The sequence below is a fragment of the Charadrius vociferus genome, unplaced genomic scaffold, assembly GCF_000708025.1.
Source record: "Charadrius vociferus isolate BGI_N301 unplaced genomic scaffold, ASM70802v2 scaffold90, whole genome shotgun sequence".
Taxonomy (NCBI): Eukaryota; Metazoa; Chordata; class Aves; order Charadriiformes; family Charadriidae; genus Charadrius; species Charadrius vociferus.
In genome coordinates, this window is record NW_009647222.1 from 481,574 (window position 1) to 497,948 (window position 16,375).

The 16,375-nt window shown below is 41.6% G+C and overlaps 1 protein-coding gene across 1 annotated transcript in view; it reads left to right on the forward strand.

Moving 5' to 3' along the window:
- WNK1 (WNK lysine deficient protein kinase 1) overlaps positions 1-16,375 on the forward strand; it is a 108,790-nt gene that overhangs the window by 70,623 nt on the left and 21,792 nt on the right. The window contains exons 12-23 of the mRNA XM_009879744.1: positions 760-1,188; positions 4,461-4,532; positions 5,151-5,300; positions 6,349-6,822; positions 7,922-8,203; positions 8,886-8,977; positions 9,560-9,722; positions 10,164-10,280; positions 12,682-12,855; positions 13,635-13,686; positions 13,848-13,982; positions 14,325-15,751. Of these exons, the coding sequence (XP_009878046.1) occupies positions 760-1,188; positions 4,461-4,532; positions 5,151-5,300; positions 6,349-6,822; positions 7,922-8,203; positions 8,886-8,977; positions 9,560-9,722; positions 10,164-10,280; positions 12,682-12,855; positions 13,635-13,686; positions 13,848-13,982; positions 14,325-15,751 (3,567 nt within the window). The remainder of the gene's footprint in view (positions 1-759; positions 1,189-4,460; positions 4,533-5,150; positions 5,301-6,348; positions 6,823-7,921; positions 8,204-8,885; positions 8,978-9,559; positions 9,723-10,163; positions 10,281-12,681; positions 12,856-13,634; positions 13,687-13,847; positions 13,983-14,324; positions 15,752-16,375) is intronic.

Sequence of the window (16,375 nt, forward strand, 5' to 3'; positions counted from 1 at the left end):
ACATCAGATGGAGTGGAACTGCCTGTGGACTGCTGTTACTAAACCTGTGGATGTTTTACTGTCCAGGCAAGAGTTAGGTTTGTTTCAGTGAGTGCTAATTTCCTATGTGAAAAGGTATGATCAAAAGAGGGGATCAAACTGGTCAGAATCAAAAGGCTCTGCAGTTTTGTCATACTGTTTTTTTTATCTGTGGGCTGGAATGGTTCAGTTTTGTGTCATAAAAGGTTGCTTTTTAGCTCCCTGGATTGCATACAGAACACACTCCTGATAGGACACTAGCACTGTGGTTTTTTGCATTGGATAACATTAAGATTTAATGCCATTTTATCTTGCAAATGCAACCTAGAGGCTCTGGCATTGTTGCTGCTATCAAGTTCTGAATTTTTGTATTCCCCATGTGGCAGTAACCTCGGGGGTTTGATTGGCCTTCAAGCACTGATCACAATGGATAGCCTGTGACAATAAGTCTCATTACACTGTCAGGAGCAAAAGTGGTTTATTTTTGTGAATTCTTGGAATTGGACTGGAAAAGCAGCTCTAACACAAGCAAATGTTTCCATTTGTAGCTATGCCTGCCATGGATGTATTTAATGGATATTTACAACTCACCTAAATTTCCTAAGTATTGTATGTTTTTGACCATGAGTTGAGTACTCATTCTATAATAAGTTACTTCACAGAACTGCCTAGTGAACTGTGCATGTTGATGTGCTTTCACTTTTAATGTATGAATTACTTGTCTTGTTCATGTCAATACAGCCTCAGCATCCGCGTGGGGGAACACCAACGTTCCCAGATTCACAGATATTTTTCCCAACCGTTCATGAACGGCCGGTGTCTTTCTCACCTCCGCCTGTCTGCCCGCCGAAGGTGGCAGTTGCTCAGCGGCGCAAGAGCACTTCATTTTTGGAAGCCCAAACTTGCCACTTCCAGCCATTGCTGAAGACTGGCCAGAGTTTAGTTCCACCTGGTGGTAGTCCCACCAATTGGACACCAGAGGCATTCGTTATGTTGAGCACAGCAGCTCAGAGAGTCGCTGGAGAGCCTCTGCATGTGCAAGTTAATCCCGTGTTTGAGCCAGCTCCTGTCCACAGTGACTATAGATCTGGACCAACACCTCCAGAGGATGCTCACTACAGAATGCATCCAGAAGCTGTATATTTGGTGGGCATGCACTATCCATCACAGGTATCGGAGCATTATGATCAAGTAGCTTATAACTCTCATGTGACTGAACAACATTTGAAGCAGGTCTCTGAGTCAAACCATGGGCAAGGTGGTCCTCCACAAAGCTCTGTGTTCGACTTTCAATCGGGGCAAACATACCTGGCAAGACATGTTCAGAACCTGAGGCTGGATTCTGGGATGGGTCCCCTTTCTCCATTATCCAGTGTTTCAGCTCCTCTGAGTGCAGATCCTGCTCAGATGACATTCCACCAGGTATTTGTTCCACACTCTGCCCCGGCTGTGCTCTCTCACAGTGGTGATGGCAGAGCGAGCTGTGTCTTTGAGTTCCATGTGCACACACCGACTTCTGCTCCAGCAGAAGGGGCAACTTTACCCCAGCGGGTCTACAGAAGTCACCGGGGCTCTATGGAGACCAGTCAAGAGGAATCCACTCAAGGCATAGGGTCGCATGGTCGGCTTCAGCCTGTGACCGAGGAGCAGTGTAACTATCTTGGTCCTGAGTTAGCAGGTCCCAGAGGGGGCTCTGCCAGGCGGAGCTGGCCGGAAGGAAGCCCAGAATACTCCAGTGATTCCTCACAGCTGACTTCCTCTGACACTGGCGATTTCCAGTCTCCTCCCCCTACAGGGGGGTCATCTTCTGCTTTTGGTTCAGACTTCTCATTGCCCATTGTTCAGCTGCCTCAGAAGGTATTGCAAGAGTCGCAGCTCTTCATCTGCTTCCCCCAGGGAGCCTCAACTCAGCAGGCCTTGTCCACCTCGCTTTCATCAGGACCACCTGCACTCTATCCTCAGGTTACAGGAGCAAACCCTTCCAGATTTTCTCTGCTTTTTATAAGTCATACCTTGCACTTAAAGTGGACCCTTGTTCTTAGACTTGCTCCATGTGGTTCGAAACATTAGCAGTCAGGGGGGTGTCTTCCCACCAAGTCAGTAGTACAGTAGGATCTTTAACTTACCAGATTGCAATGAAATAATGAGGCGTCAGCACCCACTTGGTCAGTGTTCAGCTTTAGCTGAAATACTGGTAGGGCTTTTGCGTTAAGGGTAGCAAACGGTCAGTGTTCCTCCTGGTCCTGGTTTTTCTTTTGGCAAGAGATAGCTGGAGTACCAAATTGGCTTTCAAATGTTGAGTTTAATGAAGTGTGTCTTCTTCACGGTTTGAATCGGCAATGATAGTAAAATTTGCTTTGTATTTTTGTTCCTACTCCTTAGCCATTGAATGAGAATGTGTTACTTGAAGTTGAACTTCTGTATGATCAATGTTTCATTAGACAACAACAAGGTTAGTTTGGTGACTGTCCAAAATGCAAGAGCTTTTTCCAGGCTTGGGAGAAGAAAGTGTGAAGAGAGGAATGGAAGGAGCTATATTATGTATGTGTACGTGGTTTTGGAAAAATACTTTCAGGATCATTAAAGAAACTAAAGAAGCTGGGTGGTAAATTAGTGGCACAAACAACTGTTGCTAATAGGTGTTGCTTCCTTATAAACCTAGAATATGGTGTCCTTTTTAAAAGCAAAATTTGAGGACTGAAGCTTAGTTTGGAGTTACGTGTTTTATCAGCATTTATGGTATTTTCACTTGCAATAGTCAATAATGCATTTGTACACTCTGTGAGGTGTATGTGTACATACATTGTATCTGCACTTGTAGTCTGAAACTTTTCATAAGATAAACTTTTGTGAAAAGAGAGGATTTACTTAAAGTAGACTTCTCTTAATCCTTCTGTTCTTGGAATTAGGGGATCTGACATTTTAGTTATTGGAGTATTAGCAACTTTGTGATTTGTGTGAAGAAACTGGAGGAGAATCTTTTTGCTTTTTGTGGTAAGACCAAAAACTTAAGTATTTAAGGCTTTCTGTATGGGATAATAAAGGTGTTTTATTGAAGCTGAAACAGCTTTAATCACTAGTCTAATAGATAGTAATTTCTATGCTGTGGGAGAAATTGTGGAGTGAGGCTGCTGCACAAGAAGTTTGAAAATTACTTGGGGATTGTTTCTCCATAAACCACTGTTGTTAAACTTCAGGATGTGGCTTCTCATGAATGTAAAATACATCTGGAAAACAGTAAGGGATCACAATTATTTTGCAGAATATAGGTTCTGGGATCTTTTGTAATTCATTTAAAGATCAGAATTTGAAGCACAAACTGAGTCAATGTGAACAGATGTTACATCAGTGGGATATAGCATGTGTTTAGATCCTAGCCAATAAGGGCCTCAAACTTCTAAAATGGCAAAGAAAAAAATGGTTCTTTTCATTGGCAGTCTACTTTCCCCAAAGTTTCTGTAATAAAAAAAGTATGTAATTTTAATAAACTTGTTCCTAATAAGCTTCTACAAGCTGAATGATGACAGCCTTAAGGAATGTTAGTAGATATTTCTTGATATGATATATATGCACCAGATATGTCTCCTAAAAAGGCAGTCCACCAAAGTGGTGCACACTCAGGGAACTCATCTGGAGGTCTTTGTCTAATTGTCTCCCAGGATCTGATAAAGAAATATAATAGTCACAAAAATAATAATGAAAATCCTGGCATCTGATAAAAAATGTCAGCCACAGAAGTAAAAATCCATTCCATTTTCCTCTACACCATCCACATTCATTTGTATGCCACTCATCCATTTTTTTCGTTGCTTATTCATTTAAAAATTCTGTCTTATCTAGAATGTGGACCCCCAGATTCTTCAATATGCAATTCTTGGTAGACTTTGAGTGGTAGTGAGTCTGGAAACGATTTCTAGCTTGCATTTGACGTGCCACTCAGAGAACTCATAACATGTATGTGTACTGAGTACTTTGTTATTGGTCTAGAATTCTGTATATTTTTGATACTTTTTTAACAGATAGTTTTATTTCCTTCTATCCCCCTTCTATCCCCACACCTAATTGTGTTTAGAACACATGTAATGGTAAAACCTAATGCCTCTATTTCCAGTTATCATACCAAAGCATCCTGCTCTTAAAGCATCATCAGTGGAAGAAGAAGCTGGTAGGCTGATTTGTCTCATGTTGAGGGGCATGTGGGTTGCAAAGACTTTCTGTATTGGTTATTTTTGAAAGACTTAAAATGGAGTTCAGTACTCTTCCAGATTGCTCTGCTTTGTTCTGGTTGTCGTAGTGGAATTTGGCCAAAAGGACTGGTTGTCCAAAAGGACAGCTAGAAACCTATTCCAACCAGATCGCTCCAGGCAGAAATTATTTTTAACTGCCTTCTGCAAAACCATAGGATTTAAGCTGATTCTCTGTCTCTTTTTTCTCTCCTCCAGACACAGGTGCAGGGCCAGTCAGCCTCAAGCAGTGTATCAGTGCCATCCCAGCCTACCCAACACACTCAACAGGTAAGATCAATCTCCAAGCTTTTGGTATAGGATTGTGACTCTTTAAAAGCAATTGACTACCTCTGTCCTCCCTTCAACCCATAGTTTTGGACAAAAGCAAAGGAATCCTTTGGTTCTTCCCAATCTAACATGCTATGGGATTAACTTCACTGACTTTCTGCAATTTACTTTTAGAATCATGTTAATGCTTATTTTCATGTGTGTGTCTTCCCCAACTTTCACCTGAGCTTGCAGCGGAGGTCCATTCAAGGATGAATTCCCAGTGTCAGGATTTGCAAGTTAGGCTGTCTAGACAGGCGGACTTCATTCTCCTTATTTCTTCTAACTGGAAGTACTATCTTCTATAACATCGTCTTCTATTAACTGCCTTTTCTTCCTTTATGGAATCTTCATTCTTGTTTTCACAAGTGAAATAATTCTGTTGCAAGAATTGGTGCTGATAATGGAGGTGGATTAGTAATGCTAATAAGTAATTGGTAAAGCTTAATTGACTCAGCTGACTCAGAAGAACCAGTGAAGTCACTTATGAAGGAGTAAAAAGTAGAATTTAAATAGGATATGCCTGAAAACCTTCTGTGGGGGGGATAAAATAGCTTCTTCCTCTTTTCTCTACTACAGAATGCACAGCAGCCAGCCTCTTCCCAACAGCCTGGGCAATACCAGTTGCAGCAGCCGTCAGTTTCTGCTGGCGCCACTCCCACACAAACTGTCTCTCAAACTCAAACTTCACAGATTATGCCCATGCCTCAGGCAGCAGCTGGGACACAGGTAAACAAAATTCTTCTTTCTAGCAGAAGATTTTCTTCTTCACAGCTGGCAAATTTGACATGCTGCTCCTTCCACTTTTGTCATCTTTTCTAATGGTTCCAAAACATTCATCCAGATAATAGTATTCTTAGTGTACTACAACTGTTAATTTTGTTGGAAAATGTGTTGAAACCCTTTCTTTCACACGTTACAGTCATGAGTAATTTGAGGGAGGGTTAGTACTTCAATGCACAAAGATCTTTAAATTGTCGAAAATATCCTGAGGCATGTTGATTAATGATATATTACGAATGGATTTTCAGGAACTTGACATTTCTCTGCTTCCCATCAATGTCTATCTTCTGCACCATTATGTGTGTAAAACATGTTCACTTATTTAGGTAGTGAACCGTAAGGACTGCCTTTTCCACTCTGTCATCTTTCTTATTCAGCTCTTCTCCTTTACTCCCTGGTCAAGAAGCTTCTGTTACTGAGTATTACTTCATTTTGGCTCATATCTCTATCTTGAACATGTGAGCCTTGATTTTGTTTTTAAAATTGTTTTGTTGCTTGTTTATCTAAACTGCCTTTCCAGTTGCATCGTTCGCTGGCTTTAATTGACATATCCCCTGCCATTCTCTGGATGCTGGCACAGTGGCTTTTCATTCTGCATTGCTTTAGTCCCCATACCCAATGCTGACAGACTTTTTGAAAGATGTGTACTTCTTTCCTGTAAGAAGGCAGGCTTGGCTCTGGGGACAGAGTTGAGGGGAATTCGATTCTGTTTATGCACAACTCAGTGCTTCAGGGTATTAGAACGTTGCTCTTTCACCCTCTGTGGGTGTCTGTTTCAAGAGCCTGTTGAGTTCTTTAGGGGAAGTGTTGCGAAGTGAGGACCTTTTGGAACTCCAGCCAACTTCCCGGCCACTCTGCCAACTGTGCTCCCCACCCACTTTAACAGAGTGCTATAACTTGAATAATTCTTTCTTTGACTAATGCGTAAAAATTCTGCTTTCTGCAACCCTGCTTTAAAAAAAAAAATCTATCTCTATTTTCTTTACCTCCCCAGCTTCCTGTTTCCCAACCAGTGTCGATCATCCAAGGCGAGCCTCAATTACCTGTTGCAGCACCTTCTCTCCCTCAGCCTTCAGTTGCCCCATCAGTCCCCATTGGCTCTCATTTTCTACCCATGGGACAGCCCTTGCCAACTTCCATGGTTCCCCAGTTCTCAGTCTCTCAGTTGCCTGTAGCAGCTCCTCACGTGTCAGTGGCTCAGCCGGGTTTCCAGTCGCTGCCCATTTCAATGGCAGCTGGCATGAATCAGCCATTGCTCACACTGGCAACGACTGCTGCGGCAACCGCTGTCCCTGTAGGATCAACTGTTGTCCCTAGCCAGCTTCCCACACTGATGCAGCCTGTGGCTCAGTTGCCCAGCCAGGTTCTCCCGCAGCTCCTGCAGCCGGCTGTCCAGTCCGTGGGATTGCCAGTCAGCATTGGACAAGCTGCTGAAGCTTCACTTCCTGCTGGAGATGCTCTTTACCAGGTATTGTTGCAAGCCAGCAGAGCTCTTCTCCACATTTTTACCTGTTCCTCTAAGGTACCAGATCTGAACTGTGTGCCCTGGCCAATTCACTTCTCGTAAGAGAGCCATTAAGCCATGAAGATGAAGTCTATTATGTGGAAAAGGACCGTTTTAAGGAGGGGGGGGAAAGGAGTCTTTGGACACCCTGGTATTTTGAGTTTTTCATCCTTGGCAGTGGAATTTGTCTAAAATGACAGAATCATAGTGCAGGACGTTGGTCAACCACTGTGTGAAAGAGGACAGCTACATATCCAAGAGATGTATCAACTTGGAAAAAAAAAATACCAAAATTTGTGATTTTAAAAATGGAGGATGTGTGTTGGAAAGAATCAATGGCAGCACATTCAGCAATGTCAGTACTTTGTTCCACGTCTGGGAAGGGGAAGGGAGGTGGGGAAGGGGGACACGGACTTTCTAGAAATAAGTCAGATGGCATGGATCTTGAATGTGACGTAAGTACCCGATGCTAGTCATGAAATGCTAGACTGTGGGCACAGACTGCTTCAGCTACTTGGCCATTTTTAGAGTGATCGCACAATCCGAATGGTGACAAAAATTGTAACTCGGCATATGATTGTTCTTCTAAAACAAAAATTGTATAGATGTAGAAAATCTGCATTGGGGTTATAAAGAGTGCTGTGGAACAGAAACAGCATGTAGGAACGTTGAGAGGATAGGAAGAACACAAGAGCGTTTTTGCTGTTAGTCTCAAGAATTAGCAGCAGTTGCGTAATATCTTCTGAGCAGTAGTCGTTCAGCCTGAAAATTCTTCAAAATTCATTTCAAGTCTCAACCCTTAAAATATTAATTGCAGGAATTGGGAGATGAAGATTGTTTTGCCTTAGACTTGGAACTTTGAGTGGGAATTTGCTTGTTCAAGCATGGTGACTCGCAAGCTGAGCTTTGGCTACACGAACAGTTCGCTCTGCTTCTCTGGGAAGATAGCCTTTGGGAGTGCTTGAACGAGCCCCCGACACTGATACTTCTTTTTTTTTTTAACTCTCTTGTTTCCTCAGTAACTCTGACATTCACTAACTTGACTCTCTTATTTCTATTACAGGGCTTTCCGTCTCGGCTGCCGCCTCAATACCCGGGTGACTCGAATGTTGCACCTTCCTCTGCTGTGGCCTCTGTTAGCATTCCTTCTGCCGTACTGTCCCCTCCCTTATCCACAGATGCAATGGCTCAGCCGGGCTATCTTGCTCCTGTTGTGCAGCCATATGTGGAGCAGAACGTTTTAGTTCCCATGGGCAGCCTAGGAGGACAGGTTCAAGTGCCCCAGCCTACAGTGAGTTTAGCACAACAGGCCTCATCTGCCTCCTCGCAGCAGGCGGTTTTGGAGGTAAATATGTCGAATATAATCTAACAATACATTTAGGGTGTTTGAATTATGCAACTGTGTATGTATATGGGGAACTAATCCCTTCCGTGCTTGTCTTCAGTTGGAAATTAATATTTCAAATGAACTTTTTCTTACAGCAGAATGTCATGCCAATGTGGGGACCTTGTTGCCACTGGCTGTTCTGTTGGGAAGTGAGTGTGCATCCTGCAGGCAAAAACCTGTTAACACTTCACTTCTTGCTAATACTGTAGAACATTTTTGCCATATCAAAGACAAACTGCAGCCGATAGCCTTTGAGAATCTGTTGTCATGCCTATTCCCTGCAGCATTATTCTTGCTAGGAAGAATTTGAATTGTCTGCGTGTTCTGCATTGGCTTGCCTTTTGCACATTCTGTTAGTAAGACTGTGGCTGCATGGCAAACTGTAGTGACACGTAGCAGTAGAAAGGATGGCTGATTTCCTCTCCCAACCCCTCCCCAGATGATGATTTGCTTCACTGCAGTTTGCTTTAGAATCTTTTGTAAGTTAGAGCTGTCTAGGTGCCAGCTGTTTCAAGTTCGAAGAAGGTAGTGCTTTTAAGCTTTACAGCTGATTTGGGAGGAAACATTGAAGACTACTGGGTTACTTGAAAAGGAACGGTATTCTTTGAGGGGGCTTCTTAATGTAGGTTTCTATCCGTAGGGTACTCAGGGAGTCTCACAGACCGCTCCTTCAGAGACCCTTCCAGCAACACAGCCTGCTCAGTCTACCCCTTTGGCCTCCTCTATGGATAGGTAAGCATTGTTTTCACCAAACTGAATTTCAGTTTCATGTGTTAGATTATTCTTCCTTGGGTGATCTTTAGGTATCTCTTTTTCACCAGGGATATTTTTTTTTACTGAGGGTGTTCTTGAGGATGTAAGGAAATAAACTTCCTAAAGGAAAAAAAGGCTTATGAGAGTTGGAATAAGTTTTGATTTACAACAGGGTATGGAGGGAGTAAATCGGATTATGTATAGTGTTTTAACTTACCCTTTTTTTTATGTGTTATGTCAAATGGATCATAAGGGTTTTTTTTTATGTCCTTTTGGCACTTAAACAGAATTCAAACTACAGATAGCTTGAAAACATATTCAGAAGCTGTATTTGTACAACTCAGTTTGCAAGAGATGTGTAGTTAAATAATTACTAATAGAATTGCTATTCAAGCAACCCTAAGTGTTGATAGGACTCTTCTCCCCTATTCTGCGATTAACAGGCAGCTACTGCTATCCAGAAAAGAATACCATTTGGTAGCGTTAACTGTATTGTTGCAGTTATGGAGTGCATGGATACTAATATAAAGTTGGGTTTTGGTTTGTGGTTTTTTTTTTTAGTGCACATTCTGATGTTGCTTCAGGATTGAGTGATGGCAACGAGAATGTTCCAACTTCTAGCGGAAGGCATGAAGGGAGGACTACTAAACGTCATATGCGGAGGTCTGTCCGCAGTCGCTCTCGCCATGAGAAGACTGCTAGACCGAAACTTAGAATTCTAAATGTGAGTATTTTTATATTTTGGTGATAGTTTGGTAGTGATGACGCCTTTTTTGAGCTTCAAAAAGTTTCTTTTGTGTTGAGGAATGTGTGTCTTCTGCGGTCTTGTTATACGCTGCACCCTGCTGCAAGCACACAAGCTATCCAGTATATCCAGCTTCTGCTTCTGGAGTCAGCATTCCAAATGTCATCTATTAAAAGCTTTTTGGAGCATTTGATATGGCAAAATTGGCTTGCTTAGCCACCGGTGATTCCACAGACTGTCCTAGAATATTTGATGTATCATCAGAAAAAATGATGCTGTACATGGCACCGTTTGTTAGACTGGAAAGAGAGAATGTATTTCTATTAGACCAGTACCGTTGGTTTGCCTCTGCGAGCTTTAAAGCAACAAGTCTTAATTTCTCATGCTTTTGGTTTGAACTATTGGTTTTTTTTGCTTTAGGTTTCAAATAAAGGTGATCGGGTAGTGGAGTGCCAGCTAGAGACACACAATCGGAAAATGGTTACTTTCAAATTTGATTTGGATGGTGACAACCCTGAGGAAATAGCTTCCATTATGGTAAGATTTATTTTGGAGATAAAGAATTGAATCCAGTCTTAAACACAGGAGTAATATAACCAGTCTTCGTCTCATTTGTGTTTCAGAATTGCTCTTCCATGTAGTATGGTCTGTACTCACCTTATTGGTACACAAATAGAAACTCTGGGCACAGAGTGGTATACCAAGTTGACAGTTAATATTGCGTGCTCAGTTCACATGAAAATTTGCATCAGTTTTTAACTTAGAATTGTGGTTTTATAAAGTAAATCTGCCTGTAGTTTTTTTGCAATCTGATGTTTTTGAAAACTGCAAACAACTTTCTGAAAGTGCCAGGTTAAACAATTTCTGTTTGCTTTTCTAAGAGCAGACATTGCTAGATCTTTAAAACTTATGCATGCTTAAGCTTTGAGTTTTTTTGCCATTGTTCTCAACTGATATGGCAAGATTCTGCCTTCAAAGCAAGGAATGGGAATCACTTTCTGGTTTCTGAAAGTCAGTAATGACTGATGCTGCTTTTGATTTTCTTAAAGAAAAACCCTCTCAATTCAATGTGTAATGGTCAAGCATAGAAAAGAACTTACCCTGTAGAGATGTTTAAATGAAAACACTGTGTAGCGTGGAATAGAACCCACCTTTTTTTTTTTTTAAATTAAAACTCATATTCTTGGGCTGGTACAATCTGAATGAAACTGAGATTGTTTTAGCATTACTGAAGTGAGGAGGGGATGACAAAACCCAGTATCTTTTGCCAGCTTCTTGGGCACCTGTGCAGTATTCATCTTTTAGCGTAGAGAGGTGGCAGAATAATAGGTGGTATGTGCTGGATTCATACCTTTTAAAAGGAACCAAATCGGTGATGAGAGAAATAATCTCTTAGCCACTAATGGATTTCTGAGAAAGAGGAAGAAGTTGGTTCTTAGCATGTGTATTGGCCGTGTAAACAAGTTGATAGCATGAAATCAAGTGCCAAGAAATATGGAAAGAATACAAAGAAGTTTTACTTCGCATCATACCTAAAGTGATCCTATGGAGGAATAAAAGTATAATTGATTTTAAAAAAAAACAACCCAACAAACCCAAAATAAACCAACCAACCAAAACCAAGACATGCACACATTCCCCAAACAAGAAATGCCAATATTTGAAGATTAGAAACAAAATAAGTGAACTGGGCATCTAAAATGCAGTCACATAGTTGCAAGTATGCAACATAATTTAAACAACTGAATCTGGAACTTTGTGCTCATTGGTTTCTTGTTGAATGTTGGGGAAGCTTTTGATTGTAAGACTTCTGGTTTCCTTTTAATCAGGATATTGTTAGATGCCCCCATATGGGTATCTGGGTTAGATGCCCCCATATGGGTATCTGGGTTAGATGCCCCCATATGGGTATCTGGGTTAGATGCCCCCATATGGGTATCTGGGTTAGATGCCCCCATATGGGTATCTGGGTTAGATGCCCCCATATGGGTATCTGGGTTAGATGCCCCCATATGGGTATCTGTCATTGCTCAACTCAAAGCACTGAAGGTTTCTTTTAACGAGTAAGTATTCTGCATTGCAAAGGCTGATATAAACACATTGTGCTTGTCTTTCCTTTTTCTAAACCAGCATCCCTGAAACTTGATGTAAAAACAATGTCTCGGGCTTTACCTCTAAGGCACCTTCTCTTTTTCCCAGCAGAGATACTGTGACTGACAGCTTTAACTTCTGTTTCATAGACTCACTGTCTCTGAGAGATTTACCATGCATTATTTCAGGAGACAGAATTTTCTCATGGGTCATACTAAACTGAGAATTTCTTTCTAAATGCCAAGTATACTATTTTAAGCTGGTTTCCTCCAACATAAGCAGCATAATGTATTTTTATAAAGCAATACAATGTATTGAAACCAGGTAGGCTGAACAATCTTCTTTTCCCTATATAGGGAACATAATACTTGCATTTATGTACTACAGCCAGAGTTTGAGTTAGTGATGTGCAACCTGCATAGTGTAGAAGTTCTGTATGGTACAGAAAGAAAGAAGCACGGAACACATATTGCAATACAGATTTTTTCAACTTTTTTTTATATAATAGTTTCCTTTAAATGTGGCTCTTAATGTATGTTACATTGGATATGAGGAACTGCAGTGAGATAATTTTAAATTTCACTGTGCTAAGCAAAGATTGAGGTGACAATTTGATGAAGAAGTGAGATTGAATGTTGTTCCACAGCAAAGAGTAAACCAGTGCAAATACTTCTGTGCTGGAGATAATTTTAGAAACAATTGTTTTTCTCTAAGGTGTCATGACCTTTATTTTGTGCATAAGAGCAGTGAAGGGAGGACAAACAGTAGCACTGAAAGTGAATTATGGTTATTCGATACCTAGTTTTGAAATAATTTGTGGAAAATTGTTGTTGCTTTGTCTTTGCAGGTGCAGAATGAGTTTATTTTAGCAACCGAGAGAGACTCATTTGTAGAACAGGTACGGGAGATTATTGAGAAAGCAGATGAAATGCTAAGTGAGGATGTAAGCGTGGAGCCAGAAGGTGATCAGGGTTTGGAGAGTATGCGGACAAAAGATGATGGCTTCTTTCCCGGGTCGCAGGTATGTAAAGGACAGATTGGTTAGCTATTTGTGTTTTCCATTTTGGGTGGTATGGTTTTGTGAGTAAAGCTAGCTAGAAACTGAAACTTTCTTTCATGAGAAATATCAAAGCTTAAAAATTAAAAAAAAGAAGACAAAGTTTCATATCAGGGTGAGAGCCTAAAATGCATTTAGAAAGCTAAATAATGTAGACTTTTTGCTTTTTGGTGTGTTCTAATGCTTCTGAAGCTGCTGTATCTCCTAACAGTCCACTAAGCAGACGATGTGAAATGCTGAGGCTTTTTGGATTTGAGGTTATTGTGAGGCGGGACACTAAAGCCCCCAGCACGGTGCTGCTCGCTAAACACTGAGAGCCTGGACTCAGGCCCTCTACCCAGTGAGCTACTAAGAGATTGGACGGCTCAGTTATAAAACACATTTTTTAAAATTGGTTGCTGGGAATAAGAAGGGGTGACATTTCCTGAATCTCTGCCTTATTTCCACCCAGAACTATCTTGAAACATCCATTTATCTGTGGAAAGTTTGAAGAAGTCCGTTGGAGTGCCTGTTAACAAAAGAGTGTTTAGATCAATTAGTTATATCGACGGTCACTAAGCTGAGAAGCTCTAAAGGCACTGTAGCTGACATTTTTCTGGGCAGAATGCCACTAGTTTGGTAGTGGTGCTTGGGTCCAAGGTACTGCTTACCTTAAATGCCCACATTTCAGTAAGCTAGCATTAAGAACTATCTTGTGGGTTTCTGTTTCAGAATAGAACTTTAAATTTTATCTTACTTTACAGAAATTAGAGTTCAAACAGCCAGATCCTACATCTTCCATGCCACAAAGAATAGGTAAGTCTTTTGTGATTTTTTTCAACAGTTATCTTTTTCTGTTTCAGCGGATGGGTGCAGCCAAGTTTTTATTTTGTATGATGGAGTGCACATTCCATATTGCAGGTTATGTATTTAATTGCAACCATGTATCACTAAACTTCTAACTTCTTTCTGTTTAGGGGTTCCTCCTAGCTCCTTTACCCAGGTTGTCCATTCTGCAGGAAGACGGTTTATTGTCAGCCCTGTTCCTGAGAGTCGGTTAAAAGAACAGGGCTTTTTCACATCTGCTGTTCCTGGAGAAACTTCGGATATGGGTAAGTTATCTAAACTCTAAAAACTGGATAGCTAAGACATATTCATCAAAACTGTGAAATTAGTTAACTAAACTGTTCATAAACACCTCTTAAAATATTGTGGGAAGTAAGGAACTGTCTGTGCTGGTTAGAAGGGATTATGATTTGGGTGATACTATGCAGGATTCTCAGTGGGGAAAAAGTGTTGATGGGCTGTCTGTAAGACTCTGAAACCTTAAGTCTGTATTTTAATGTAAGCCTGAATTTGTCATTTTTGAGAGGTAAATGTGATCGTAATCTAACAATAGAAATAATACTGTAATGAACTTTTCCATGTGGACTGACATTTTTCTGTTCTTGCAGTTGCTGCATCTCCACTACATGGTCCTGGAATGAATCTCTCCCACTCGGCATCATCACTGAGCTTGCAGCAAGCTTTCTCTGAAATGGGGCATGCTCAAATGACAGAAGGGCCTAGTACAGCTCCTCCAGTGTTCAATCAAACAGTACCACCATTTCCACCTGCACTTTCTACCATGGCAGGCAGTGGTGCACCTCCTGCATCTGTGGCTGCTTCTTCTATATCTGTTCCCTCCAGCACAGGTGTTTCTCTTCCAGGATCTGTTACTTTGCCTTCAGAGAGTGCAGCTGTTGGAGCTGCACCAAGTGCAAGTGTGCCAAGCTCTATTTCTCCACCACCAGCCTCACAATCTGGACAGCAGTCGATTGGTGTCGCGTCCAGTGTGAGCGCCCCTGCTTCTTTCTCCTTACCTACCACATCCCAGCCTGCTCAACCAGTAACTGGAGACATTGCCCCCAGTATCACCACACCGTCGTCTTTGGCACTGCCATCTACCCAGGTTCCTGGTGTCACTGCTCTTGGTGTTGTTGCACCAGCTGTGACATCTCAGTCTGCTCCTCAGATTGTAAGTAGTATGGCAGCACCACAGACATCTGTTGCCCTGTCTCTGCCTCAGAATGTGGCTTTGCAGCTTCCTCAGCTTAGTAGCAGTGGTTCTGTCTCCAACCTGGCAGAAACAACAGTTGTAAGTGCTCCACAGCCACTACCTGAGAGTGGGCAGTCTATGGATAAATCGCAGCTCAGCAGCGCAGCTGGCTTATCTCTTCCAATTTCTGCACCTTTATCATCCTCAGTAGCAACAAGCGTATGTAGTTCAGTCACTCAGCCAGTGATACATCCCTTACTTGTCCCATCAGGAATAACATCAACACCTGTACTACCCCAGATTCCAGGTGCAACACCCGTGTTGCCCCAGGTTCCCTTACCTAGTGTCTTACCACAACCAGTTACTAACTTGCCTGCAGTACAGCAAACTTTGATACACAGCCAGCCTCAACCAGCTCCGTTACCCAATCAGCCTCATATTCACTGTCTGGAGGCTGATGCTGATGCTCAGTCTAAAGCTCCTGGTATTGATGATATAAAGACCCTGGAAGAAAAGCTACGGTCTCTCTTCAGTGAACACGGTAACGTGGGAACAACGCATCCATCAGTATCTCTGGAGACATCGTTGGTAATGGAAACTACAGTTATTCCTGGGATACCAACCACTGCTGTTGCACCAACTAAACCCCTGACATCCATTAGCACTTGTATACCTCCGAGCAGTTTGCCTCTTGGACCGACCGGCTTGCCAGTGCTGACACCAGTTGCCACTCCTGGGCAAGTGATCACCCCAGTCAGCTATATTTCGGCATCGAGCAGCATTGCAACGGCCGTAGTGAAACCAGGGACCTCTCCTTCAAAACCCCCTCTTAGCAGGGTACCGGTAAGAAATGCAACGTTTGTGTGAATATTCTTAGGCAAAATCCCTTTTATAAAGCAAAATAGTTATTCAGGCAGAGGTGTCTTCATTTAATATAATACTGAAAGTTTTGTGCTCTGGTTGTTTTTATTTTGTCTCAAGACGTGTTTTATTTTGTCCATATTGAAAAAAAGTATGTCCAATTCTGTTGTGCCTCTGAGTGAGCTCTCTAGTGTTGCTGTTAATTTTTCCTACTCTAAACTACAAAGAGTGAAGCAGCTGTGATTTGGTGGTTTTTTTTTGTGGTTGGCTTTTTTGTTGTTTTTTCAAATAGAATTTGGAAGGCCTGTTTTAACTAGCTTTTTATCTTGTACATGATCACTAGAATGAGATGAGGTGGTTGTATGTTTCAAAAATTAGTCAGGATAGCTTAGCTTTTGCTTCTTATCATGAGCCCGTTCCTTGAAGGCAAGCGTGAACCTGGCTAAGGTTTTAGTTTTGTTTTGTTTTTGTGAAGTCCTCTGCTGCTTTTGTGGTGCCTGGATACACTTTTCCTTCCACTTGTTAGATTTGTGAAAGCAGAATTTTCAGAAGTTTAAAAGATATGTGAATATCTGAAAACAAACTTTCTTGTTTACTGAATCTTGT